The sequence below is a fragment of the Natator depressus genome, chromosome 15 (genome assembly GCF_965152275.1).
Source record: "Natator depressus isolate rNatDep1 chromosome 15, rNatDep2.hap1, whole genome shotgun sequence".
NCBI lineage: Eukaryota > Metazoa > Chordata > Testudines > Cheloniidae > Natator > Natator depressus.
In genome coordinates, this window is record NC_134248.1 from 10214431 (window position 1) to 10242045 (window position 27615).

At 45.0% G+C, this 27615-nt stretch overlaps 1 protein-coding gene across 2 annotated transcripts; it reads left to right on the plus strand.

Annotated features, from left to right (window-relative positions):
• Positions 1 to 10616: 10616 nt before the first annotated feature.
• On the plus strand, positions 10617 to 27366 carry PRKAB1 (protein kinase AMP-activated non-catalytic subunit beta 1). 2 transcript variants are annotated; one of them, XM_074972820.1, is made up of 8 exons: positions 10617 to 10711; positions 16564 to 16740; positions 17747 to 17913; positions 19599 to 19692; positions 20013 to 20127; positions 21398 to 21531; positions 21921 to 21989; positions 22070 to 27366. In XM_074972820.1, exons 2-8 carry the CDS (start codon positions 16573 to 16575, stop codon positions 22145 to 22147), a joined length of 825 nt encoding a protein of 274 aa, XP_074828921.1. In that variant the 5' UTR covers positions 10617 to 10711; positions 16564 to 16572; the 3' UTR covers positions 22148 to 27366. The 2 variants fall into 2 exon arrangements, with proteins under 2 accessions (XP_074828921.1, XP_074828920.1); XM_074972819.1 differs by lacking the exon at positions 10617 to 10711 and adding an exon at positions 10734 to 10880 and having other exon boundaries at positions 22070 to 27362.
• The last annotated feature ends 249 nt before the right edge of the window (positions 27367 to 27615 follow it).

A 27615-nucleotide genomic window follows, 5' to 3' on the forward strand; every position in this document is an offset into this window, starting at 1 on the left:
ACTAATCATGTTCACACTGGTGTGTGGAAAGTGTCTTTCCTAAGGTTCCTTGTCACTCATTTTTTTATTATTGTTATTTTAATGATTAGTTTGTCTTTTTCAAACCACTTCGGAGAAATTAGGTCTCAGAATAAAAGGAACCAGGCCAAGAACAAAGGGTGGCCTGGCTTAATTGGTGCTGCTCACGCAGTCCAGGGTGAAGAGGATCTTCTGTTTTCACGGCAGATGTAAGTTTTAATTATTGCAGTATAAAATAGTCCAGTAAAAGATCAACACCACGACTGGCCAGTAAAGGTTGAACTCTGCTCTTTCATTCTAGTGTAAATTCAGAGTAAGTCTACTGAACTGAGAGGAGTTATTCCGGTTTACACTGGGGTAAGCAAGAGCAAAATTTAGAGCTAAGTGCCTGTTTTTCCATGTGTAGCAACAGTCTCGAATGGTGGCACCTAGCAAGACTGACAGAAAAGAAAATACCTAGTTTAAAAACCTTGGGTCAGATTTTTCTCTCATTTTCAAGGGTGTAAACCTGGAATGGAGTTGTACCTGATTTCTCCTGATACATTTTGGCCAATTAAAGTTAACGTGTTCAGAGGTCATCAGCGAGCAGCAATGGTGAATGTGTTCAGGGAGAGTGGCTAATGAGAGAGCTGCAGAAAGTCCCTCAATAAACAATAAAGGTTAGATTCCAGTAAACTCCATTGACTAAGTGGCGTTAGCCCTGATTTACACTCGTGCAATGCAAATCAGAATCTGGCTCTAACGTTACAAAATATTAAAGTGCAGTGTTGTGAACAATCTGAGCCTTTGCTTCTCTGCTCCGGGGCCTTGAGGGCAGATTTTCAGTCACCTAAAGGCGCAGCTGGGTGCCAAGTGTATTCTCAGACCTGCCTAAGCAGGATTGCAATCAGTGGGATTTAGGCACCGAAGCTGCATACGTGCTTTTGAAAAACCTAGTAGGTGCCCATCTGCAATTTTTGGCACCTAAATATATTTGAAAATCTGTCCCTTAGTGTAACTGGGAGTTGGGCCCCCATTTCTGCAGTGATTATGAAGATAACAAAGGGTGCTGACCTACAGTACTATGGATTTGTATAAACACACAGACTTTTATATTAAACCACTTCAATTGTGTGAAAGAGAGAAAGGAAGAAACCCTGCAATTTAGTGTTTCTAAGTTTTGCTTTACTGATATCGCTGCTCTTCATTTATTCATGTATGGTCAATAAAGCTGTGCCTGTCCTAGGATTTTCCTCCATGTTTGACAACTGGTGTCAAACACAGTTCCCCCAGCAGCCCCATGCAGCTGATGTCAACAAGGACTGTGCTGCTGCCGGGCTGGGTCACTCAGGTTCAGTGCCTCTTGTAAGAAAGTGGGACAGACTCTGATAGAACTAGTGGTCAAGCATATGGGTCTTGACATAGTTTGAACCTATCCACACCAATGAGACAGCAGCTTTCAGCAATGGGTGAGGGGAGTGGGTGGAGTCACGTTTGACAGAAGAGGCTGAAAATATGAGGCTAGTGCCTGCTTCTCCCCTGCAAAACCTTCTACGGGCATGCCCCTCTACCCCCAGTGGACCAGTTCTAGCATCTGTTACAAGGACTGGGGACTTTCCAATGAAGGCCTCTCTTACAAGGGACAGCCCCCATTGGCCACCAGGGGCTGAACACCTTCATCTTCGCCCCATAGACACACTTACCCCTTGTGGCCTGAGCAGCTAACCAAAATTTTGGGGTCTTACAAGTTGTTCCACTTAGGAGGAGAAACTGAGGTGGAGTCAGGTACCTTTGATGCAATCTTGTTTGTTTACAACAAATTCACAAAGTCCTGTTTCCCTGAACACAAGCAGACGAAAAACAGAAGAAGAGAGTTTCCTGGCCCACAGCCCAAACCACTTTTAGCCAGTACTGGATCCAAAAGCTTTCTCTCTCTCTAGGCTTTTCCAGAACCACACATCTGTGCTTGTTCTGGCTGTGTCTGTCGCTTCCTTCTCTGTTTCTGTATGCTTCTTTCTGCATCTATTGCTGTGTGCTTCTTCCCCCAACATGCACACATTTACCCAAAACAATACCCAGGTAAACCCTCCACCCACGTAGTTCTGACTCCTGGCTCAACTTGCATATACCTTTTTGAAGTGGAGGCTGCTATAAAGGATCTTAATTGTTTCTTACATCTATCTTAAATGCGGGGCAGCGATTATAACCACCAGCTTCAACCCCCAACAACGTGTACTTGCCATGAGGACAGACACATCTAGGTCTTTTTTTCTTTTTCTTTTTTGCATTTGTTTTCAGTTCACTTGGGCAAAGTGTGTTGGGTTTTTTGCTGTGTTTTTAATGAATGACTGTTAATCTCAAATGTGGCCACACTATGTTAGCTGAATGTGGATGAAGTTTAAGCAACATGCTCTTAACCTGCAGTTACAGAAACAAAAGACATGTGATGTGCTTTTTCTGCCCCAAGAGATAAGATCAATAGCAGGAGCTTCCAAGTGATCTTCTTGACAAAAGATACAAGCCACTGCTTGCAGTTTTCCCGGAGCAGTGACAAATATTTTCATTTTCAGTAATTTACAAGGGTTTCTTGATTGTTGGAGGGGTATTTTGAGAATAAAAATTGACCACGAAAATGGAAAAAGCTGCCATTTGCTGTGTACATCAACGAGCTTTATTGGTTCTACAAAATCCAGTGCCCTCTATTAACTACTTACACTGATACAGACACAGAGCACCTAGGTAACGGAAAGAAAGGAGCTGGATCTACAGACATGCAAAACAACTTGAGGTTATACTGAGCTACAGAGATATCAGTGACTTCAATGGAGATGGCACCAGGGGAGCTGCTCCGGGTTGACTCTGTTGTAACTGAGAGCTGGATTGAGCCCAGTGGCTCTAAGGGACATGTGAACTGCTGCCCCCATGTTTCACAGTGCAATGGTAATGCTGAAGTCTGATTATGACAGTTTAGATGTCAACATTGTTAACTAGTTCATGGCTGATCATGATTTTAGCAGAAAGATCTCTAGCTCTTCTGGGAGTGTTGGATGGAAGCTAGTTACGCTCAGGTCAACACAGATTGTATTTTTAATAAGTTACATTTATCAGAAATTCTTGTTTAATTTTTCACGGACAGTCGGTCTTATTTATTTATTAAAAAAAAAAAATCCTGTAACAACGATGTACTTTTCTTTGGACTACTCCATAGCCCATCTTCATTGGGGAGGTAGTGTTGCCTAGTGCACTGGGCTGGGCTTCAGCAGGTCTGAGTTCTAATCCCAGAACTGACACCAGCATGCTAGGTGACATAGTCATGTGACTTGACCTCTCTGAACCTCAGTTGCAGGGAGGACGCTTACCGCCTTACCGCTTACGTGCCTTGAGATCAACTGATGAAAAGTACTATATAAGAGTTAGATATTATTATCATGCTATTGATTTTTTAACTAGAACTCCCTATTGATTCAACTGAGAATTTTGCTTGAAAGTGTATGTCACAATATCACCCTGTGTAATTTTTAATATGTGTCTTTCTCAGAACAGAATCTCAGTGCTTTGCAGATGATGGGTGCAATATTAGAGTTCAACATTCCTATCATGTCTGGGTAGGATCTTGCCCTGCTTACTCAGTTCTTCATAAAACTCCCACTGAAATCAATGGAAGATTTACCCACACAAAGGCTGAATAAGAAAACCAGGTTTGGACCAATAAAAATAATGCTTAACTCTTATGTGGTGTTTTACATCCGTTACTAAGTAATCTTCACAATCTCCCTGTGATGCAGAAAAGTACTATCCCCATTTTACAGACAGTAAATGGAGGTGAAGTGACTTGCTCAAGGCTGAAAAGGGAGTCAGTGGCACAGCTGGGATTTGGAATCAGTGACTCCTGGCTCCCAGTTCTGTTCTCAGATCATTAAGACACCCCTCTTGTTTTACAATGGGGCTCTTGTCTGAGTCAGCACCTGCTGGATTGGGCCCATTGTGAAGATGCATTGCACCCTACACAGTTGGAGGAGAAAAACAGGCTGTCAGGTTTGCATTGTAAAATGATGATGGACTCAGTGAAACATCAGAGCTGTAGGAAATCTAAGGAACACGAGATGCCAGTACAGAAACTCCAAGCAGGACAACAGAATCTTCCTCCTGCTGGCAAAACTGCCCCAGACCTGAGATTTTTCTCTGCACCCGTCTTGCATCCTCCAGGCACTTGCTGCTTCTTGAAAGCAAGCCCTCTTTTCCTCCCTGCATGTGTTACAGGCAGAGACAGATGGAAACTTTAAATCGCTGGCCTCAGCTCCTGGATCAGATTAAGACCTTTCACTTCTTACAGGACAGCTGCATTCTGCAAAACAGCAGTGTACAAGTATCCTGATATGTAACTCTAGAGCAAGGCTTCTAAATATAAGAGGCATTTCTGCTCTGCCATACAAAGTGTGTCAGACAAATGTTTAAACAGCATGCTGTATATATTCCATTAGATTGAGCGACAAATTAATACCAGTAAGACAATATGAAGATGAAGCCCTGCAATACCCATCTGCTGGGATATCAGCAAGCTTCACAATTCATGCACTGAAGATTAGCACTGGAGCACCCAGACAATTTCAAATAATCATTTTAAGAATGATCAATCAAACACACACATCCGTGTTAATGGGGAATTAAAATCTGCAGCAACATACATTCAGCCAATCCCCATGTGATGACATTGTGTCTGTGTGCCTCTGGAGTTCGTCTGTCCCCCACCGTGTCTGTGTGTGACCCCTGGAGGCAGCCTGTCTCCCCCACATGCTCTCACTAGGTCTGTGGATGCCTGGGTCTGCAACTTCGTCATGCCTATGTGTTCTGGAGGCCATGTGTACTCATGTTCTGTTCTGGATGAGAAAGGGAGGATGTCCGCCTCTATCCCTGGAAACAGCCTGTACTTGTATGCTGTCGCAGTGTCTGTCTGTCAACAGCCTGTGTCTATGCGTTATAGTGTGTGTGTATCTATATGGCTGTATGCAGCCTGTTCTAATCTCTTGATCTGGGGCCTGATTCTGCTTTTCTTTATAGCCAGTGACTTGAATGACTTACTCCAGTTTTGCACTAGTAAGAGGAGAATCAGGCCTGTTGGCCGTGATCCCTAAAGGTGCTTAGGCACCCATTCACCTCTTTAGGCACCTGAGTCCACCCTTGAGGCTCCACGGCCATTTTCAAAACTGCTGCTCAGCTGCCACCTAACCCCACGGGTGCTGTGTTTCCACCCATCAGCATTTGCAAAGTCCCCCCAGCGCTGGTGCCAACACATGACTTGCTGAGAGCCCTTCCTCAAGCCAAAGCCCCAGGCACCCCAAAGCAGGATTCTCAGGAACATGCCTGTCTCACCAGCAGAGCCTGGGCCTACGGGCATACACAGAGCACACCTAACACCTGTTACCTGCCTCTACCCCCAATCAGGAGGGCCAGAGGCAGGCCACTGATGGCTGGAAGGGCAGCAGAGCACCAGCACAAAAGACAGCTGGGGGCACTGGGAAATGTCGGGCGAGTGTGAGAGAGGTATGGAGTGCAAACAGGAGATGGTTTTGGCTGCTAGGGTGTGGGCTGTTTAAGCAGCTGACGTGGCTTAAGTGCCTGGTTCCAGAAGAAGGGCTGCAGCTGAGGCTCCCAAGTGAAGGGAGGTCCGTGTCTCTGGCCCACCAGCCAGAAGCTTAGATGCCTAAATCCCTTCTCCCTGCCCTGTCCTCAGCATGTCCTTCCTGGCCAGCTCAGATGTCTTCCCATTCAGCTGACCAGCTTCTGAAAATCCCTTTGTTAGGTGCCTAACTCTTCCCATGCACTGTATGGGGAGCCTGGATGCATAGCTCAGGGCTGAGGATTCCACTAATGGCAGGCCACTTAGGGTGCATCTACACAGCAATGAAACACCCACGGCTGGCCCAGGTCAGCTGACTCCGGCTGCAGGGCTATAAAATTGCTGTGTAGACATTCAGGAGCCTGAGCTCTGGGACCCCAGGAGGGTACGTCTACACTGCAGCTGGGAGCGAGCCTCCCAGCCCAGGGAGACAGACTCATGCTAGCTTGGCTTGAGCTAGAGCGCTAAAAATAGCAATGTGGACATTGCAGCTTGGGCAGCTGCTTGGGCTCTCAAGCCCAGTTCATGGGAACCAACAAAGGATGTTTCCGAAACAAAATATGCTTCCGGAGACCCCAGCAGCTGCTGACTGAAACTGATATTCTTGTCAATTTCACTACTGCTGTTCTAGCTGGGAGCCTAGGGCCATGGATTCCAGGGCTGCCTGGCTTCTGGCTCTGTCACATCAAGCTTGAAAGCTGTGAGAGCCCCCTAGGTTTCTAGGCTCCTGCTCCATGGCAGGGAACCTGGCAGCTCTAGAAACCCTAACATGGAGGGGCTACCCCAAAGCTGCAGACTCACGAAGCCCAGGGTCTCTGGCAGTGGCCGTTCGCAGGATGGGCTGCTCAGACCTGGCAGCCCTAGGTTTGCATTGGAACCCTTCCTGAGGCTCACCAGAAGTTTGTCAAACCAGAGAGATTTCTGAACAACATCTCAGAGTGATAAATTGGCAATTTCTGACCAAAACTCTGTCCAAAAATTCCAAGCCAGCTCTAATTATGACATCATTATTCTGGACAATAAGCAACGTCATATTCAGAAATTAATTTTAAAAAGGATTTTATCAGTTTTAATAGTAGGGCCATGTCCTGCTTGCTTTACTCACCTGAGTATTCCCCTTGGACTTCAAACAGGCTACAGATGGTAGTAAAGGGAGACAGATTTGCCCCTTTCTTTTTGTTAATGACATAATAAAAAACATGTACCATGTAGAACGCTTTATCTTGCAAATTTTTTACAAACGTTACCTAACTGCACCTCATGCACCACTTATGAGATGATAAAGAGCTAAGTGAATAATACTTAATATGTAACTTATTCAATTAATTTTGCTTTTTGCAGCTTGTGGAATGTCTGTAAGCGGATTGTCATTTTTCTCAAATGGATTTGTTGTTCAAAATTATTCAATGAATTTTTTCAGCCATTTCTTTCACCTTGCGGATTCCCATTTGAAATGCAAGCTATGTTGCTTAATTGTGATTGGTCACCTAGGTCACAGGGTATTGTTTCTGTTCCCTGACTGGACAAGTATAACCATTACAATAGAGTTTCTGGTGGGATCACTCATGGAAAGTTATTTAAAATTAGTTTTCTGTAAGCATTTGAATGTCCAAGCCTAACATTTGCTTTCCATAAGCATTTGGGAAACTCTAGTTCATACATGTTAATGGACAATGAACACAAAGGGACTAGAACACCCCTGGAGCAAATTCATTTAAAAATCTGAATTTATATTTAAAAAAATGTATGTGCAATATTCACCTATCTTTACTAAGTATCATTATCTGAAAAGGACAGCCTAGGTATACTTAATACTGCCTCAGTGCAGGGGATGGACTACATGACCTCTCGGTCCCTTCTTGCCCTACATTTCTATGATTTACAACTATCCCTATTTTACAGATGGGAAAACTAAGAGGGAGAGAGATTAAAATGCTTCCTCAAGGCAATATAGGGAGTTGGTGTCAGAGCCAGGATTAGAACTCAGGACATTTTTATCTCACTTTCTCTCTGCTAGGTATTTGTGCAGCTCTCACTGCCATGGCCATTGCACCAGGTTGTCCTATCAAATTATAGAGAGCATATGAGTGGTCCATAACTAGACCTCTCTTTTCACTGTGCACCATGTGCGTGCTCCTGCCATTTACTGGTGGTTCGTGGGTGCTGAGCACCCCCTGTTTTTTTCTTCAGTGGGTGCTTGAGCCTGGAACACTCACAGAGTCAGCAGCTATGCCTGCTACCAGCGGGCCCCTTTCTCTCTGACACGGGACTGCTTTACCGTCACACAGTCCAAGGCATGGAGGCTTTGAATATCTTTAAAGCAGGCATGTGGAATAGATAGGAAGTCTCACTCAGACCCAGCCAGAACACATACAACATAGTGATATCACCCAAATGATGCTCTAGCTATCTGAGGCTTGGACAAGCACAGGATCAAATGTTTAATATGCTGTGGATTCCAGAAAGAGGTGGTTTTATTTTTTTAACTTGACAGAGAACAGAGGAGTTAAGTTGGACTGTGACGGAGAAGAAGAATCTAGAGTGGGGGAACCTGACTAGTTAAGGAATGTAAAAAGTCACAGGGAAGCAGTAGCTAGGGTTAAGAAAAGCAAAGAAGAAAGTGTGATGTACTAAGGAGCCTACAATTTTTTGGTAATGTTTTTATGGGGTGTTACTGCTGCTCTAAGAAACCCTGGAGACACCTGTTCTCAGTTTATGCTCAGAACAGACAGCAATAATGCAGGTTTCTCCACCTGTCCTCACCAATGAGCATAATCTTGACCTGGAGGGACTAGTTGAGAGGGGGAATTTAGTATCCAGGGCCTGTTCAGCCCTTGGTCTCTCTGCTGAGACTGTCAATGAAGGGGAGTAATTAATGCCAGTTGTTGTGGTTGGGCCTGAGCTAGAAAATTCAGATCTGGATCCAAACTCTGGGAGTGTTTGAGTCTGGGGTTTTGGCTCAAGTATATGCCTACAAACAAAAAACTAACGGAGCGCTGGCCCTGGCAAGCTTCCACCCAGCTCCTGTGTCAGTAGGCCACAGCCCTGACCTGGAAGAACCTGACAGATCATGAACCCAAGAAAGTAAAATCAAATAAAGGTCTCTTTCATATCACATGTTAATGTCAGTACATCCATTGACTTGGGTTTCGAGTGACTCGTGTTTATGAGATGTGTGGGCAGCACCTCTCAGCTGACTTTCTCTTTGCTATGGTGACACTTCTCTCCATGTGAACCACTTTGGAAATCTCTAAGGATGCCTTAGCCATGTCCCTGTTTCCCTGGCCACACCCCTGACACCAACAGCCAAGAAAAGGCTATAAAAGCTGCTGAGTAGCTCTGCACCAGTCAGGGTTCCCCCAGTGCTGGGGTTAAGCCTTCCACAGCCACAGAAACTGGTTTTAAAGCAGCTCTGCACCAGCAGAGCAGCACAAAGCTGCCGTCATGCCCTGGAGAACTAGCTTCATAGCTTTTTTGGCCCTATAAAACTACACCTGATCTTGCTCCCAATTAACTGAGTGCAAGTTATGCCATTTCCCTCAATGAGGGCAGGATTAAGCCCTACAGCCTTTGCAAAATTACCTGCTCCCATTTGACTCAGCCCAGACATCTGCCCATTTGGAAAGTGAGACACACTTCTCACCAGGAACATTTTTAATTACACTTGGCATTTTGGATCTTCTTGCTAATTAAATGTTTTAAAGAAACATATGTGCAACCCTACAAATATAGGAACCTGTTATGCAAGAATTTTAACTAATTCCCATTCTGCTTTAAGCTGGGTCCAGCACTGAGAAAATGAATGTTAAGGCAAGTGTGCTGAGGCGAGGGAGTGCTGGACAGGGCTGGAATACCCCCAGCTCCCTTTTGCACCAGCACAGGAGGCTGGCACTGGGGGATGGGGGGCAGAGTTATATGCTGTGCCCAGTGCCAGGCAAGTTCTTTCCATCACTGCTGTAGAGAGTGGGGCAAATAGGAAAAATCACAGAGGGAGCCCCAGAGACTGTATTTAAAAGGAAAGGGAGTAATTCTATTGCTGTAATAAGCTAGTCTGTGAAAAAGCTCTGCCAGACCCTTTCAGCACTGTTTCAGATAATCTCCTGCTTCCCACGTCTCCAGCCTTAACTGCTGTAAGAGAATTGGGCTCCAAACATGGGATGTATGGGACAAAATTATACTTTGGCACATGGGAGAATCCTGGATGTGGACATGCTGGTCAGGAAATGGGATGATGATTTATAATGCACGGACAGCACTGTTATGGCCCTGCATAAAACAGACCAGTCACTGGTGTAATGTCAGCCAGGCCTTGTAACTCACGGGGAACGCATTCCCCATAGCTCTGAGCACAACCTGAAGTGCTCCCACTCATCTCTAGGGCTGCATTAACCCTGAAGCCTAGTGCTGGCAATTTAAATGGCAACCTTATCACATAGAATATCAGGGTTGGAAGGGACCTCAGGAGGTCATCTAGCCCAACCCCCTGCTCAAAGCAGGACCAATCCCCAATTTTTGCCCCAGATCCCTAAGTGGCCCCCTCAAGGATTGAACTCACAACCCTGGGTTTAGCAGGCCAATGCTCAACCCACCGAGCTGTCCCTCCCCCCCTTGTTAGTGGTTGCCCTGCTGATCAGAGCAGAGGCACAAGGAGACACCTGGCTATGAAAAGCGGTGCCATGGGGTGGGGGCGGCACAGAGTCTGGAGAGCACCCCCCTCCCCCACGTGTCCTCTTCCACCTGCCCCCCGGCTGCCCCCCGGCACGTTTGCAACGCGACGTGGGCTCCGTTGCACGGTCAGCGGCTGCTGCGGAGCGGGGGGGGGGGCCGGAGGCGCCCAGGAAGGGGCACCCCTTGAACGGCAGAGCCTGGGGACGGGTCGCTTGGCACCGCCCCTCCCCTCCCGGGCTGTGCACCGCCCACGGGGCTGACGATGGTCCCGCCCCCCGAGGGGCGGGGCAGAAACGCCTGAGCCCCGCCCCTGAGTCCTGCCGGAGCGCGGCGCCGACAGCCGGAAGTGCCGGGACGAGGGGCGCAGACTGACCGGAAGTTCAGGGGAAGGCGGCGCTAGTGACCGGAAGCGCAGCTCCCGGGGGGCAGGTTCGAGGGTGACTCCGCGGACGCGGGGAACGGTCGGAGCGGAAGCCCGCCGCAGGGGGCAGGGAGAGGGGCGCACAGGAGTCGCCGGAAGCGGAAGCAGCCCGGGCGGGAGGACGGACGGGGCAGGATCCCGCAGGGGTTTCTGAGGAAGACTCGGGGGCGGCAGCCGGTGAGATGCGGGTGGCGGGTCCTGTCGCTCTAGCCCCTGCCCGCTGGGTATCGCCGTGAAGCGGGGGGTCTGTGCCCGGGGCGGAGGTGCCAAGCGGCCCGGCGACCTTGAGGCGATGGGCGGCGAGGCCCCGCCCCGGTGGCCCGTGGGAAGCGGCAGGGAGCAGGCTGGGGGTGGGGCTGAGGGGAAGGAGGAGCGGCCTGGCCTGGGCCCCCCGGCGGTGCCGTGACCCGCGTGCGGGGCGGGCTCCCCGCGCTGCCGGAGGGGAGCCGGCGCTCGGGGCTGAGTTCCGGGCGAACCCGGGCCCGGGGGCTCTTGGAGCCTGAGGACGCTGCCCCCTTTGTCCGCGCTAAGTCGGGGAGTATCCGCGCCCCATCTAGCGGGTTCGGGGGTCTCATTTTTGATAGACACGTGACCGCACCCACCAGCGCTGACACGAAATCACCGCGGTCGAGGGGGCCATGGCGCGAGAGCGAGCTCCCCCCCACCCCCACCCTTGGGAGCCGCCCGTGCGGGGCCCGGTGGCGGCCCGCGGCAAGGGAGCCTTTTGCGGCCGCTGCCAGTGCAGCATCGGTGCTGGAGCGAGGTGGCGGGTTTCTGCTGCTCTCTGTAGTATAGCAAAGAACGAGACTCCGGCCTCAAAAGGGATCGTGGCACCGGCGGGCTCTTTCTGTAGAGTAAAAAGTCACGAGTCAGTTTCACGCTGCCCCTTTAGTCTTCTGGGATAGACTCGTAGAAACCTAGGGTTGGACGGGACCCCTAGAGGTCATCTGGTCAAGCCCCCTATGTTGAAGCTGAGCTATGTATACCTTGCATCCGATGAAGTGAGCTGTAGCTCACGAAAGCTCATGCTCAAATAAATGGGTTAGTCTCTAAGGTGCCACAAGTCCTCCTTTTCTTTTTGCGAATACAGACTAACACGGCTGCTACTCTGAAACATGTATACCTAGGTTATTGCTGACAAGTGGTTTTCTAACCTGTTCTTAAAAACTCCAGTGAGAGGGATTCTACAGCCTCCCGTGGTAATGGATGCTAATACTTAACTATCCATACAGTTTGAATGGTTTTCCTAGTATCTAATCTAAATCTCTTTGCTGTAGATTAAGGTGATCACTTCTTGATCTAATTTAAGTGGACATGGAGAACAATTGATCACATCCTCTCGATAACAGCCCTAATATATTAGATCTCCGTTCGTCTTTCCTCAAGACTGAATATACCCTGCAGTTGGCTTTTTTTTGTTTTGTTTTTGTTTTTTTAAGAAAAACCTTTTAGCCTTTCTTCATAGGTTAGGTTTTCTAAACAGTTTATCATTTTGTTGCTCTCTTCTGGATTCTCTCCAATTTGTCCACATCTATTTTAGACCGTGGCACCCAAACTGAACACAGTACTCCAGCTGAGCCCTCACCAGCACTGAGTAGAGCAGTACATTTATGACCCATGTTATACATACAACACTCCTATTAATACATCCACTCAGCCTGGTAATAATTTCTGCCTATAATTAGTGTCTTTATTAAATGTTATCTGCTTAGATTAGGTCACATAATTTTTGTATTTTCACAGTAATAAATGGGTTTAGTAATTCTGGACTCCAGGTGTTAATGTTATACTAATAAAGTGACATGTCTGTCTGAGAAAATGAGGGAACTCTTGATCTAGATCTCAAACTAGGGTCCGTGGACCCATGGGGGTCTGCAAGGATATTCCAGGGGGTCTGTGAGTCATGTCGGGGGGCACTGGCCCCACTGATCAACTCCCCCAGTGCCTCCTGCATGCTGCGGAATAGCTGTTCAGGAGGGGCGGGAATGGGGTGTACTCGGGGCAGGGGTGTAGCCACGGGTGGGCCTGGGTGGCCCACGGCCCACCCATTTAGGATCCAGGCCCACTCCCCAGTGCTTGCCCCGTTCCACCCGCCCAGCTGGTACTCCAGCTGGAGAATGGCGTTGGGGCACCAAGGCTTGCTCTGTTCTGCCCACCTGGCGCTCCTGCCAGTGCAAGCGCCCGCACCCCTGCTAGAGCGCTGGTGGAGCAGATGGAGCGGGATAAGCCCCTGCCGCCTGACTGGAGCACCAGGCAGGTGGAGCGGGGCAAGCCCCCGCATCCCGACCCCAGTCTCAGGCTGGAGCTCCGGGCGGAGTGGGTAGGGCCTGGGAGCGCCCATTTTTCTGGGACCCTGGGTTGGCCCAGTGGCTACTCTGCCACTGGGAGGAGAGCGAGCAGGAGCCTAACGGCGGTAGAGAACTTAAAAAAACGTAGGCCCGCCAGCTGGGGGAGCCGGCCCCGGCATAGGGCGGTAGGACCTGGAAGGGAGCCATGCACGCTTGAGAGCAGCGTCTCCTCCCGGAGCTGGGTGAGTGCCTGGGGAGCCCCTGGCCAGAGGCTCCATCCATCTGCAGAGGATGGGGGGAGGTGGACCCCCTGTAATTGCCTGCCCACCTGAAGTTGGGGCCCACCCAAATATCCCATGCTGGCTACACGACTGGCTCAGGGGAGGGGTGGGGTGGGGGAAGAGGAGGGGCAGGAGTGGGAAGAGGTGGGGTGGGGCCTTGGGGGAACGGGTGGAGTGGAGGCAGGGCCTGGGGCTGAGCAGGGGACTTGGGGCTTCAGAAAAATTTTAAATCAAAATGGGGGGTCATCAGGTTGCTAAAGTTTGAGAACTGCTGAGACTATGGGATAATTAATGGACATCTTCCAGGTGTGTTCTGCTGGGGTCTCATCAGAGTTTGTTCCTTGAGCTTTAGAAAAAATAAAACTATGAAAACTTAACATACAGAAATGATTGGTTATTGTGAAATAAAAGAAAAAGTAATTAAAACTTGAAATAATGAGTTAATTACTTAGAAAGTTTGGCAACACTCATGTTTTAAACAGATTAATAGTAATTATCAAGTATTTAATTTTCTTATACAACTTCAGTGTTTGTTTCTGTATATTGATAGTTTGTGTATGGGATAGATGGGACGGGAAAGGTTCCTATCAATATTACAATTGGTAATTGGATTGGTGAGTTGGCAGACTTCGGAATTTTTATCTGAGATACTTGAGTCTGGATATTGTAACTTCATGGAATAGCTAAAAAGGGAGATTGGAAGAAGTTCTTGAAACAGTGCATCAGTGAATTGTTGATGAGTATTACAAAGACTTTCAGTTATAAATTTTCATAAGAGAAAACTGATTCAATAAATAACTCTTAGTGACTCTCAAATTGGGGGTTAAATCTAGACTCTCATACTTGTTACCAGCGATAGAAAAGGCTGCACTTGTGCAGTATGCTATTAGACATTTAACTTTATCATTCCAATATATATCTGAATATTAATACAAATTTGGCTGGCGAGCAGAAATAGGAGGCTCCCTGTAACCTAGACTTAGGTGGGGCTTTGGACACACCCCTCTCATCAGTATCTCCCATTTACTACCATAGGTGGCTCTCTCCCTTGCCTTTCTCTCTCCATTCATTGTAAAGGGAGTAAAGGTGCCTAATCCAGGATTTGTGGATTTCAGTTATTTTCTTCGTGCCTCAAAGGTAGGCGTTGCAATGCTTAAGACCCTTTGTAGATCTGGGCCTTCAGCACCTAGGGGCCTTAGGGCATGGCTACACTTGCAGATGCAGAGCACTGGGAGTTAAACCAGCCTTCGGAGACAGCAGCAGGGAAAACCTGCCAAGTGTTTACGCTCTTAGCTGGAAGCGCACTGGCGTGGCCACATTAGCAACTCTTGCAACGCCACAAAGAGCAGTGCATTGTGGTAGCTATCCCAGTGTTCAAGTGGCTGTAACATGCTTTTCAAATGCGGGGGTGGGGTGGGGTGGTGTATGACGGAGTGTGTTGTGTGTATGTTGGGGGAGAGAGAGTGGGTTTTTGGGTTGCTGAGAGTTTATCTGCATTCTGCCTTGTAAATTCAGACCCCACTCTCCCCGCCTCTCTCTCTCTCACACTCACAGCAAGCAACATTCCACACCAATGGCTTGCTTTGTCCTGGAGCAGATAAGTATGCCGGCTGTCAGAAACGGAGCTTTGAAAGGGGATATCCACATTCCTACAGCCAATTCCAAAACAATGACAAGAGTGACCACTTGACTTAAGGGGATTATGGGACATTTCCAGAGGCCGATCAAAGCACAGTAATGCAACACCTCGTTCACGCTGGCGCTGGGGCATTTCAGCCGAGATACAACAAGCGTTATGCTTCTTGTGGAGGTGGATTACCAGGAGTGCTCCAGCTGCAGAGTCCAGGCTCTCTAAGTGCCTTGCCAGTGTGGACGGGTTGGGAGTTAGGGCGCCTGGGGCTGCTTTAATGCACTCTAACTTGCAAGTGTAGCCAAGCCCTTAGTCTTGCTGAAAGCCAATGGAACTGAGAAATGGAAGTCCCAGAAGCCCTTATGAAAATTTTACCCCAGATCTGGGGCTGGCTTGGTATGTTGGTGGGATCCATGAAACCCTGACCTGAGGTTTAATAGACTTGACACCTGTTACACTTGGAATGAGACTTTTTAAAAAACAATCCAAGTAATTGATAAAACTGAGTAAACTGAGGAAGAAATTATCCTCTTCCCTCTTTTTCACAGTTACTCGGGGTAAATTCATCAGCCTGGTTTTGTTCATTTTAATAATAAGCCTTGATTAGACAAATGCACCAACTTCAAACATCTGTCTCCCTGAATCTCAAAAAGAGCTTATCGCCCCTATAAACTTTCTTATAGTAGGTAGATCTTTCTGAAAACTACTGCACTGGCTATATTTGAAGAACATCTTATTTAAGTAAAATTATTGATATTTTTGTGGGTAGTTTTGGGCCCGGACAAGTTCTTATTGACATCAATATTTGTGTGGGGTGGTTGTTTTGTTTTTTTTTGCCATTGACTGTAGTTGTTGCCATTATATATGTGTATGCCTGTATTGGCTGGCTTCTGCATAGAAAGAACATAAGGCTTCGTTAACAGACAATGAAAGAAATCTTCCTTTAGCTCAAGTTGTAGAGATGATGTTTTTGGGGCTCCAGGACTAAGCACTCTGATATTAGCTCCTGGTCATCTTTTGAGTGGTACAATAGAGGACCTTATCTTATGATGAGTATCTCTGAAGGGCCTCAGGAGAGACTGTGCTTTTGTGACAACTACCTGCATGCTGTGACTTCAAGGTTGCCAGGATTTACTTTGCAACACAAAATAAACAGGGCTATATGCAAGCTTTCCTTATAGTTATCCCTTTTGCCTTAGGAGCAAGCTTGTTGTTTTACGTACAATATAGTATATTTTAAAGATGTTTGTAGGGTAGAGTAATTGAATGATTTTCTATGACTCTGTAAATCAGAAGACCAGGTTTTTATTCCTAATTCCTTGCTTAGTGTCCTATCTACTGGTCCATGCTAAGGGTGTGGAGTTGGGTCAGGGGGTATCTGTATGTTCCATTCCTCCAGTGTCGCTTATAATGCAAGTCAAGCTGTTATGGTCTACTAATTACTGTGCTTTCTGTCAGTACTGTGTATGCATGAAAGGAGTAGGAATATCTTTCTGCTATTTTTTATGGCTGCCTTTGTATTACTGTGCATGTCTAATTTATCACTGTCTGTTTTGCCGTGGGTTTATTTCTGTAGTCTCTTCTAAAAGCAAAATGGCAGAGCTCAAATTTCACTAATATGTGTGTGTCTCAGTGGATAAGGCTATTTCTTTTCTTCTCAGGGCCTTAAAATGGGGAACACAAGCAGCGAGCGAGCTGGTATGGAGCGTCATGGGGGCCATAAGACGCCCCGAAGAGACAATTCTGGTGGAGCCATTAGTACAAAAGAAGGTGGTAGACCAAAAATCTTGATGGATAGTCCTGAAGATGCAGACTTGTTCCATTCTGAGGAAATAAAGGTATCATAAGTTATGGCTCCTCTTCCGTCATAACCCCTGACACTGGCACCTTGTAGCTTAGACATTCTATCAAACTGTATTTTTGGAAGTCATAAAATTAGTGATATTTTAGCCAATTTTCTGTATAAACTCAGTTTTAGAAACTTGAAGCATTGCTGACTTTCTCTTTTTTAAGGGAAGAAAACCTTATTTCTTTGTTCTTCTAACCTTTGAGCAGATTTCTGCAAATGAAATACTACATTTTTCACAAAAATTGTGGAAAAACGAATAAGATAATAGGCTCTAATCCCTTGCCCAGTGTTGTCTATTAATGCACCACTTTCCTTAGCTGTATCTTTTTAGCTCCTTTTATGCTTTTTTTAATCACCCAACTCAATAACATTCCAGGTGATGATTCTTTCCACTTTAAAAGTTCTGTCAGAGTTCCCTAGTTAGTTTCTCATAGTCCTAATTTTGGTCTGTCCCCTTTGTTGGGTGTAATAAGAATGTTTAGCTCACTGTCTTCCAACTTAATTGATCATATGTTGCGTTAAGCTGTACCCTGCAGACAGCAATAGCCTTCCTGTGGTCCAGTTGCAAGTTCTCTCTGGAAGGCATTTTGCAGGGTCTAACAAATGCCTTATAAAAGAAATTCCTTTTTAATTATTTTTTACTCCTCAGTTTAAATATATGCAGCTACTTTGTGTGCTTCTCCCACTCAATGATAGTTACTTCTCTGGTTTAATTGTTTTGCATTCTGTTTTAATATCTTCTGCCAATTTGGAAGGCTACTAATCTTTCAACTCATGGGTTATTTACAAACTGACTTGCAAACTGTTGAGATACCAACTTCTGTCTCTAACAGTGACTACCTGCATTTGTTTCCAATTTGTGGGAATGCTGAAGAACACGCGTAGGGTTGAGGATACCTTTAGTCAAATGTTACCTTTCTCTAAGCTTACCTCTCCTTTCACAGGGCAAAGGAGCCAACGTAGAACTTCTGTTGAGTAAAGTTTTGTGCTTCTAGGCTCCACAAGAGAGAGAGGAATTTCTAGCTTGGCAGCAAGATCTGGAAGTGAGTGAAAAAGCCCCTGTTCAAGATCGGCCAACAGTCTTTCGCTGGACTGGGGGAGGGAAAGAGGTTTATCTATCAGGTTCCTTCAACAACTGGAGTAAACTTCCTCTTACAAGAAGGTAACAAACTGGTTAGGTTGCATCACTGGCATTCTATCTAAAGTTGGAAACAATTAGGGTCATGCTATTGTTATGCTTAGATTACTGCATATCTCTGTTAGCTTTGAGAGCTCTTGAAGAGAGAAGTTATAGAAATCTTAGTGTATCATGCTGAATGGTGGGACTCTTTGACTGCCAGAGGTGAAAATTGTGCCATGGAAATAGTTATTTGCTTGGCACTATGGAAAAGACACACACACAGTCCATTCCATGCAGGGTTTACTGTCTAAAGGTAGATGTAGAAGATGGGACACACTGGGAAATCCACAAGTGGAGATAATTTAGTGTGTTTTTAGCTACATTGCCCCAAAGTGTTTTAGGGACTTCAGTAAAGAGGGTGATGGCTTGGTGGTTTTGAGAAGGGCATTCCATGCATAAGCAGCATGGGAGAAATTATGGAAACAGGAGTGGGGAAAAGGGGACCAATGGAGCATCAATACTAGGATAATTTTTAGACTGGACAGATTGAGCGGGGAATGTAGTGAGAAGCAAGGCCCAAGACACATGCCAGGATGGAATTATCAGGAGCTTTGGAGGGACAACAAGAAGTTTAAATATGGTGCAGTGCTTCAAGGGGGAGGCAATGGAAGGATTCAAAGAACTGGATGCCATGGTCAGATCAATAAGCGAGGGAGGTAGTTTTGGCATGGTGGCAAAGTTTTAGTGTAGTCTCAGATCACAATTTAGACCTCTCCTAGCAAAGGTACAAAGAAATAATAATGGCGAGTGGGGGAGAAAAGTAGGTTTGTCTCCTACAGAGGTAATGTTTAGAAAAAAGGGACATCTCTCCCCCTTTAATTTGCAATTGGCAGTCACTATAGTGAATAAGTAAACTCTGTTACAAAGTCCCTTTTGAATAGACACTCATTCCAAACTCAAATAGCAAAAACAGCTTCTCTGGGAACTTTAATCTGCAGACTTTGCCCCCTTCCCTGGGAAGAAGTGAGGAATGGAGGACTCTTAGTGTTGCATGACCCATTGGCATGTGTTCACATGGCATGACTTCTATCTATCTGAGCTACTGTGAAGACCTCAAAACGGGCAGGAAGCTCAAAGCACAGGAATGACAGTCTGATCAAACTGCATCTACTCAAAGCAGTTTTTATGGCAGTAGTTCAGTTACTGCTTTCATTTTCACAGTTCTTGTTCATTTGATGGGCGAGATTTGTGATGGAAGATACTGAAAGTCAAGGATCTATTGCAGTGAACTTACCTTGTATGTGAAGCTGTGGCTGATGGGCCCAAACTAATGTGCTCTTACATTGTATTGAGTAACGAAGATGCGAGAAGAATGGCTTTTCAAAAACATAACATTAACCCTTTGACACCAGGAGCCTGGATTTTCAGGTGATCGGTGTTAATGTAAAACGTGCAGTTGCGCATATGAAGAGATGGGACTCAGCTGTCACTGATAGGGTACTCATTAGCTTTAGCTTGTTTCTGTACATTTAGATTATTGCATTGGATTGCCTCACGTGCTCTCTTAAAAGGGTCAATACCTTCAGGAACTGTCTGAAAGATTCTGTTTGAGATCTTTGCATTCTTTTTATCTTTATTTGCATTCTTTGTAATTGTAGCGAGTCTGTAGATGGACAGATTTTTCAGAATAAAATGTTAATTGTTTGTGTATTTATCTGAAATCACAGCCACAATAACTTTGTAGCAATCCTGGATCTGCCAGAAGGAGAGCACCAGTACAAGTTCTACGTGGATGGTCAGTGGACGCATGATCCTTCAGAGGTAACATTTTTATTTGATTCTGCAGGTTTACAAGATGATTCATTCACATGAATGAGAGAAATGAGTTGGCTTCCACGCTAACCTAAAAGAAAGGGCCTTTGCTAACAATAGCAATTGGTGGTTTGATCTGGTGAGATGTTCCTGGCCCCAGCTGGCCTGTACCAATCTGAGGCTAGTAATGCTGTCTGTCTGTTAAATAACCAGAGGCTAAACAAGAAGTAGGTGATGAGGACTGTGAGACATTGGTTTTTCAAGTCTGTAGAATATTAATAACCTGCATACCTTCTGAATTGTGACTTTTTGCCTCTGTTTCTTCCCAGCCGGTAGTAACCAGTCAGCTTGGTACGGTTAACAACATCATTCAGGTGAAGAAAACTGACTTTGAAGTATTTGATGCTTTAATGGTGGACTCCCAAAAATGCTCAGATATGTCTGGTATGAATCCATTTGTAATCTTATACCATGTGCTTGAAGTTACATAAATACCCTCTACGTTTAATTCCTGGTCTTGAGTTAAATCCCCAAAGTAGAAGAATCTCGCTTTTTATACCCAATCTGTTGGGGATGTGTGCAGGGACCATGAAATGTAAAAGGAGAGAAGCTGGAATTAGTGAGGAGATTGAAGCAGAGTACAGGTCACTGATCAAACCCCATCTAGATTAGTAGTAAGTCCTTGCCCTTTGAATGTGTGACATGAAATGGTGATTTCAGACCACTCCCCGGTGAATCAGTAGCTAACTCAAAACTGATACTGAGGTGGACCGCTTTGACAGCAGTTTGAAGGTCATGGAGACTCACCTGTCTCTGACCCCTTTTTTCAGGATTGTTGTGTACTTGTGGGGAATGCCATGGCAGCATTCTGGGTACCTGGAGGATTTTGTTTCTATTTGCAAGCTTGGACCCTTTCATATACACTAAATAATTTCAGTAATATTTTGTCACCAAGAAGGGGATTTTATTCCACTGTTTGCCAGGACTGCCAAAAACTAGTATAAAAGCAAATAATCTGTGGTAGCACTCAGTAATGAATGTGTGCTACAGAAATACCGTGCCAGGAAATCTCTTCCCCCACTCCCCTCCCACTCCCTCAAAAAAAAAAAAAAGGCGGGGGAGAACAGGACCAGCCCTTGAAGTTCTGACTGTTGACCCTACCCAGCTGGTCTCCCGTAGGCAGACTCTGGAGTCTTTAAAATCATCTCTTGGGCTTCTTGCTAAAGATCTTTGTGCTTGAGCTTCACAAAACTTCCCAAATTCTGTAACCAGATTCTGAAATGTGGGTTCCCTTTGCATTCTGTCAGCTAGTACTGTTCCCATATTTGTGTGCTGTTGGAGTAGAATCTTGCTGATGAGCAGACCAGTGTCAAGATTAACCCGGTATTATGAACGGGAACTACATACTGAAATGATGTGACAAAACTTCCTACTGTGCTATGTAGCTGCAGCTTGCAAGAGCCCTGTCCTGAGTGATGGTTGTATTTTTTAGTTTGTTTCTGGCCCAGCAGGAAATGTGTCCCTGTACACTCTAGATGAAATCTTTGGTTTCCTGGAAGTGTGGCATCTTTATAGTTTCTGGAGGATTTACTCTATAGCGCAATTAGCTTCTGTCATACACAGGTTTCTGGATGTGAAATTACTACTGCAGCTTAAAGAAGATAAACTCTTTACAGGTACATTAAGGTTAAATATTTTACCATCTCCCTAACAGAGCTATCAAGTTCACCCCCAGGACCCTACCACCAGGATCCCTATGTTTGTAAGCCAGAGGAACGTTTCAAGACTCCACCTATTCTTCCACCACACCTGCTGCAGGTGATCCTGAATAAGGACACTGGCATTTCTGTGAGTGGACAACCTTTTTCTTTGGGTCAGGGTCAAGTATTTAAGAGGCTAAACGTGCACTGGAGCTGCTTTTAACAATCCCAAACCTTGGAAATGTCCCCTAGTGGGTGAGATCTTTATTACCGAAGTCCAAACTGATCCATCATCTTAACTGATTCTTTTTCAAAACCAAAACAGTTTCCCCACCCATAAATCCTAATCTATACCCTGCAGAATTATCAGAACTTCTGAGAACATAGCAAACCTGGTCCCACCTTAAGTGATCTTTGATTGTATTGGAATTTTGATGGGGAGCCAATACAAAGATTTGTTGAGTGGTTGCCTGTGAAAGACAATATGCCATAATTTAGTCTTCCACTCTCTCTCTCCTCCCTTTATATGCTTTTCAGTGTGATCCAGCTCTACTTCCTGAGCCCAATCACGTCATGCTGAACCACCTCTATGCGCTTTCTATCAAGGTAAGGGAGTCCTACCTTATCACAGCAGTTGCATTTAGTTAACCATTACATTGTGCTAATTTGTTTTCCATCTTCCCTAGGATGGAGTGATGGTGCTCAGTGCCACTCATCGTTACAAGAAAAAATATGTGACTACATTGCTATACAAGCCAATATGATTAGTCCTGCGGTTAGTGAGCAGGTATCCTGGAGTGATGAAGTGTCAGAGGGAACAAATTCTTCCTTAAACCAAAACATATGCATGGCCTATGCTATTGTAAACAGACTCTGATTTCATATGGTTTTAAAGACTTCACGTTTGTTTCATATTTGCCTTGTTCTCTCAGTGCCATCTGGAAGTTTTCAGACTCAGGCAGGACCAAAGAGATGACTGGTGGTGCTGCCATTTTTTCAGCTCAATAACAGTCCCCTGGGATCTACCAGTGAAATCAGGGTGGGAAATGTGGGGATAGTGACCGCTCAAATATCGTTCATGAGTGATACAGGCTGTGGAAAATAATATTCTAAGAAGTGCAGGATCCTTGCTGACTGAGTGGCTGTTTTTATCATAAAGCTCAAACATTCAACTATATTACCACCAAGCTCCCCAAGAGCCCATTCCCTGGCTCGACTGACTACATGTGAAAAATGGCATTCTTTCTGTTCGCAGCTTTTTTGGGCAAAGCCATAGATGCTTCCGCCTCCGCACTCGCTATTTCTTTGTTTGTTTAATCAGTAGACGGGGGTTGAATATGTTTTCCAATGTGAGTGACGCTCTAGCATTGTTTCTCTTGGGAGAACTCCGAAATAACTTTTCCCCAGTGGAATTGCTGATAAAGAAAATTGTTCTTAATTGCAGGGTTTTGTGTAGCCCATGTAATGCACCCTGCGATAATCTGTTCCTGTAAAAGACTTGTAGCTCTCTTGCCAGTAAGGACTGATTTAAACTGCGCTGGGTTCCTATAAGGAAATTGACCAATTTAGCATAAGAACTTTAATTCTTCAGTATCAGCTTTTATCAAGTTGATGGTAAGGTGATTCCAAGTTACTTTAAAAACTGGATAGTAAATGAGATATTGAGGGGAAAAGCTCATCTGCTACCATAAGCAGCTGCAGCCCCTGGGAAGTAGCACTGCACCCACTTATGTCAAGGGCTGGATTGGCCCTGAATCTATATTTGCATTTGACTCTGCCAACTTAGGCTCATGTGGTCTCTGCAGCAAGGACTCCCAACCATTTCTATCCCTTTGTGCTTTATTTATATTTTGTAAATGAACGTAGTTCTTACAAAAGGTGCCAGGATGCCTTTCTTAGAGACTGATGATTTATTTGATCCCAAAACGAATGCACTAGGAGCAACACAAAATTCCCTGCCACTGTGCCTCAGGCCTGACCTGCAGGGACCAACTTGGGGAATGTGTAGTGCCCGTCCGTTCCTGGGCATCTCTGAGTGCCAGTAAGAGTGCTGAGAGTGACCTCAGTCCGTGACCTACTATACAGGGGTGCATATTACAAAAACCACCAGGTAGCTAATCAGATGGTGACTTAGATCATTGGTGGCCACGATTAGATGTGATACAGTCAATGATAAGACTCATTTCCAGTCTTCTGAACTGTTCAATTGTCTTGTTACAATATTTTGAGTAGTTCAGGACACATTGCTATTGGGTTTTCTTTGAAAACACTACAACTCAGTGTTTGGAAAACATGGAATTCCTGTCACTGTCTGACCTCTTCAGAAACAAGTTAAAATATAAAGCATTTTAAGGAAAAATGGATAATGTGTTTGTTTCCTGTCAGCCCCACTGACCAAGACATTACTGGGTTGGCTGGCTGCGTAATGCTTGGCTAATTATGCAGTTTCTCTCCCTGGTTAAATTGGTAGCTACTTTACTTTTATAAAACCGAGTTTGGACGCACATCCTCTCATCACACACTGGTAGAGAACAATACATTTTAAGATTGGTGGAGGGGGAGTAAACCAAGCTGTTAATGAGATTTGGCCATTGGCAAACCCAAGGATGTCATTTCTGGAAAACTGACTGCTCTCTACCCCCGTTTTTGTGTTTTTTTTTGTTTAAGGCTGTCACATTTCAAGCAGCTTGAGCAATCTCCATTTGTTGGCCTCCATGAGGCTGGGTATACTTGACTGCTCGGAAAGGTCGGTTTAAAGTTTGTTACGGTTAATAACAACTGTGAGAATGTCCGAGAGAGGATTATACCTGGCACAGCGCACCCTGTAATGTTTGTGAACATGGGCCAACGGGAAGTCTAGGCATGGGGAGGGCTCTGAACAGCGAGAAGAAAGCATTAAGTGCGTCAGAACTCGGTATTACCAGTTCCAGCCGTGCAGATTAGCTTCGCTGGAATCCCAGCCACAGTGGTGCCTCAGAGTATATCCATTGCTTTCGCCTCGTCTGCCCACACCAGGACCGTGAAAGACTGTCTCAAAAGTAAGAAAATTCCCACACCAAAAACTTGATGCTCACGGTCATGTGGTAAAGACAGCATAAAGTTACATTACAACGCAGTCCTGCTTTGTTTAAAAAAAAAAAAAAAAAAGAGTACTTTGTCATTTGAAACACCTAAATCTCTTAGTGTGGAAATACTAAATTATTAGGGCTGTTGATTAATCGCGATTAACTCAAAAAAAAAATTGTGATTAATTTTTTTAATTGCGCTGTTAAACAATAGAATACCAATTGAAATTTATTAAATATTTTGGATCTTTTTCTACATTTTCAGATACATTGATTTTCAGTTCCAACACAGATTACAGAGTGTACACTGCTCACTTTATATTATTATTATTACAAATATTTGCACTGTAAAAATAAGAGTATTTTCCAGTTCACCTCGTACAGGTACCGTAGTGCAATCTCTTTATCGTGAAAGCGCAACTTACAAATGTAGATTTTTTTTTGTTACATAACTGCACTCAAAAATAAAACATTTACAGGAGATAATGATGCCTGCTTCTTATTTACAGTTTCACCTGAAAGTGAGAACAGAGCACTTTTGTAGCCGGCATTGCAAGGTATTTACATGCCAGATACGCTAAACGTGCATATGCCCCTTCATGCTTCTGCCACCATTCCAGAGGACATGCTTCCATGCTGTTTAAAAAAAAAAAAAAAAAAAGTGTTAATTAAATTTGTGACTGAACTTCCTGGGGGAGAATTGTATGTCTCCTGCCCCACATTCTGCCATATATTTCATGTTATAGCAGTCTCGGATGATGACCCAGCACATGTTGTTCATTTTAAGAACACTTTCACTGCAGATTTGTCAGAATGCAAAGAGGGTACCAATGTGAGATATCTAAAGATAGCTACAGCACTCGATAGAAGATTTAAGAATCCGAAATGCCTTCCAAAATCTGAGAGGGATGAGGTGCGGAGCGTGCTTTCAGAAGTCTTAGAAGAGCAACACTCTGATGCGGAAACCTCAGAACCCAAACCACCAAAAAAGAAAATCAGCCTTCTGCTGGTGACATCTGACTGAGATGATGAAAACGAATATGCGTTGGTCTGCTTGGTGAGCTTGATAGAGTTGGTCTGCTTTGAATCGTTATTGAGCAGAACCCCTCATCAGCATAGATGCATGTCCTCTGGAATAGTGGTTGAAGCGTGAAGTGGCATGTGAATCTTTAGCACATCTGGCACATAAATATCTTGCGACGCCAGATCCAACGCTGCCAGGTGAACACCTGTTCTCACTTTCAGGTGACATTGTAAACAAAAAGCAAGGGCAGCATTATCTTCCACAAATGTAAACAAACTCGTTTGTCTGAGCAATTGGCTGAACAAGAAGTAGGACTGAGTGGACTTGTAGGCTTTAAAGTTTTACATTGTTTTGTTTTTTTTGCAGGTTTTTTTTTTTACATACTTCTACAGTTGTAAATTCAACTTTCATGATAAAGAGATTGCACTACCGTACTTGAAATGGGGGAATTGAAAAATACTGTTTGTTTTGTTTTTTACAGGGCAAATATTTGTAATCAAAAATAAAGCGAGGACTGTACACGTTGTAACAGAAATCAATATATTTATATAAATGGTATTAATTAACATCATGACTAATGCAATTAATTTTTAATTGCACAGTTAATTGTGATTAATTTTTTAATTGCTTGACAGCCCTAAAACTTAGCCACCATTTCCCATGTTACTGTTGGCTATAAGCCACTGAGTCTCACTGTTACACAGAACCCTCTAGTTATTTATTTAAATGATCACCAGAGACATCAGCATGGCCTGGTAATACAGTAGATTGCCAAGGTGTACTGCAGAGTAAAAAAGCTATATACTAATCATAAATATTAGCTAATAGAGTATACTGACATTGAAGCCACCAACGGTCAGTTACATGCACTATTTAAAGTTTGGCAATAGATAACAAATGTAATTTCAAAGTAATGTGAGAGTAATGATCTAGATTAGGACATGTGTACTAAGTGCACTAGCCATCTAGCATACTAATTGACACTAGGATGTGGAAGGGGATGGAATATTTAGTGGGAGATCCAATCAGAGTTGGTTTTAAAGCAAACCTGTAATAGCAGATTTCAAGAAGTGATTATTCTCGAATAGTGTTTGTACAAGCAGTGAAATTGATACCTAGATGCATGTTTTGAATAAATAAGGGTTAATTCATACGAGAATAAAAAGGAATCCTTGAAGTGACCCAACAGAAAAATAAATTGTTCATGAGTGAAAGGAATGGGACAGGAAGGAAGAGCTGTGCTCAAATAAGTCATTAGCTTAAGCTAAGCTTCATGTATTTTCCAATTATGTCCACACCCGGATCACTTCTTTCAAAAGTTTCCAGCAGCATTGCAGAGGAAGATGAGCACAAATATTTGTTGAAGATGGAGGCTGTCAGCCAACCATTTATAAATAACAGGCTGCTGCAGCCTTCTTTATATTGCATCACAGGCTGGCCCACCATGGGGCTGCAGGCTCCAGAAAATCGACACAGCCGGAGAGCTGGTGCAGCATAAGCCTTTTCCCCACAGGGATTGCCAAATAGAAAAAGCCTCATGCTGTGTTTTGAACTCACTCTGTTCAGAGAGTTAAAGCTCATCGTTGTTTGAGGCCCTGCAGGGCAGCGCTCACACTGCTGGGGAAATGTTTGAGCCCGTTGTGCCAATGGCTGACCTGTTACATATTCTGCCTTTGGAGGATGACTGAACATGAAAGTGTCCCCGGCAGGAATGGAAGAATGTGACAGTGGCTCCCAGAGTCTGTCCCGCACCCCCCAAAGCTTCAGTGCATAAAGTCTCTGCCTTATTTCCCATGGCATCCAGTAGAACCCCTGCATGACAAGCTGCATGCCCAAACACAAAGGTTAATCTGCCTTTGAATGGCTCCTGCAAATTTCTGGCATGTGGCCAACATTTAGTCATGGGTAGGTCATGGGCAATAAACAAAAATTCATGGCCCTTGACCTGGCCATGACTTAAATACCCACGATGACTAAATCTCTGTTCCCCACTGCTCTGGCGCTCCCGGTGTTGCTGCTCCAGCCACACTGGCTACTTGGGGGCTGCCCAAGCCGTGGCTGGTGCAGCTAGCCTCAGGGCCCCCAAGCAACTGTGGGAGTTATGGAGGTTGCAGAGTGTCACAGAAACCACAACCTCTAACAG

Coding starts and splice junctions, on each gene's coding strand:
- PRKAB1 (XM_074972820.1), top strand. CDS start 16,573: ATGGGGAACACAAGCAGCGAGCGAGCTGGTATGGAGCGTCATGGGGGC. Junction 20,128..21,397: donor AAAATGCTCAGATATGTCTG/GTATGAATCCAT, acceptor TCTCCCTAACAG/AGCTATCAAGTTCACCCCCA. Junction 21,532..21,920: donor ATAAGGACACTGGCATTTCT/GTGAGTGGACAA, acceptor TATGCTTTTCAG/TGTGATCCAGCTCTACTTCC.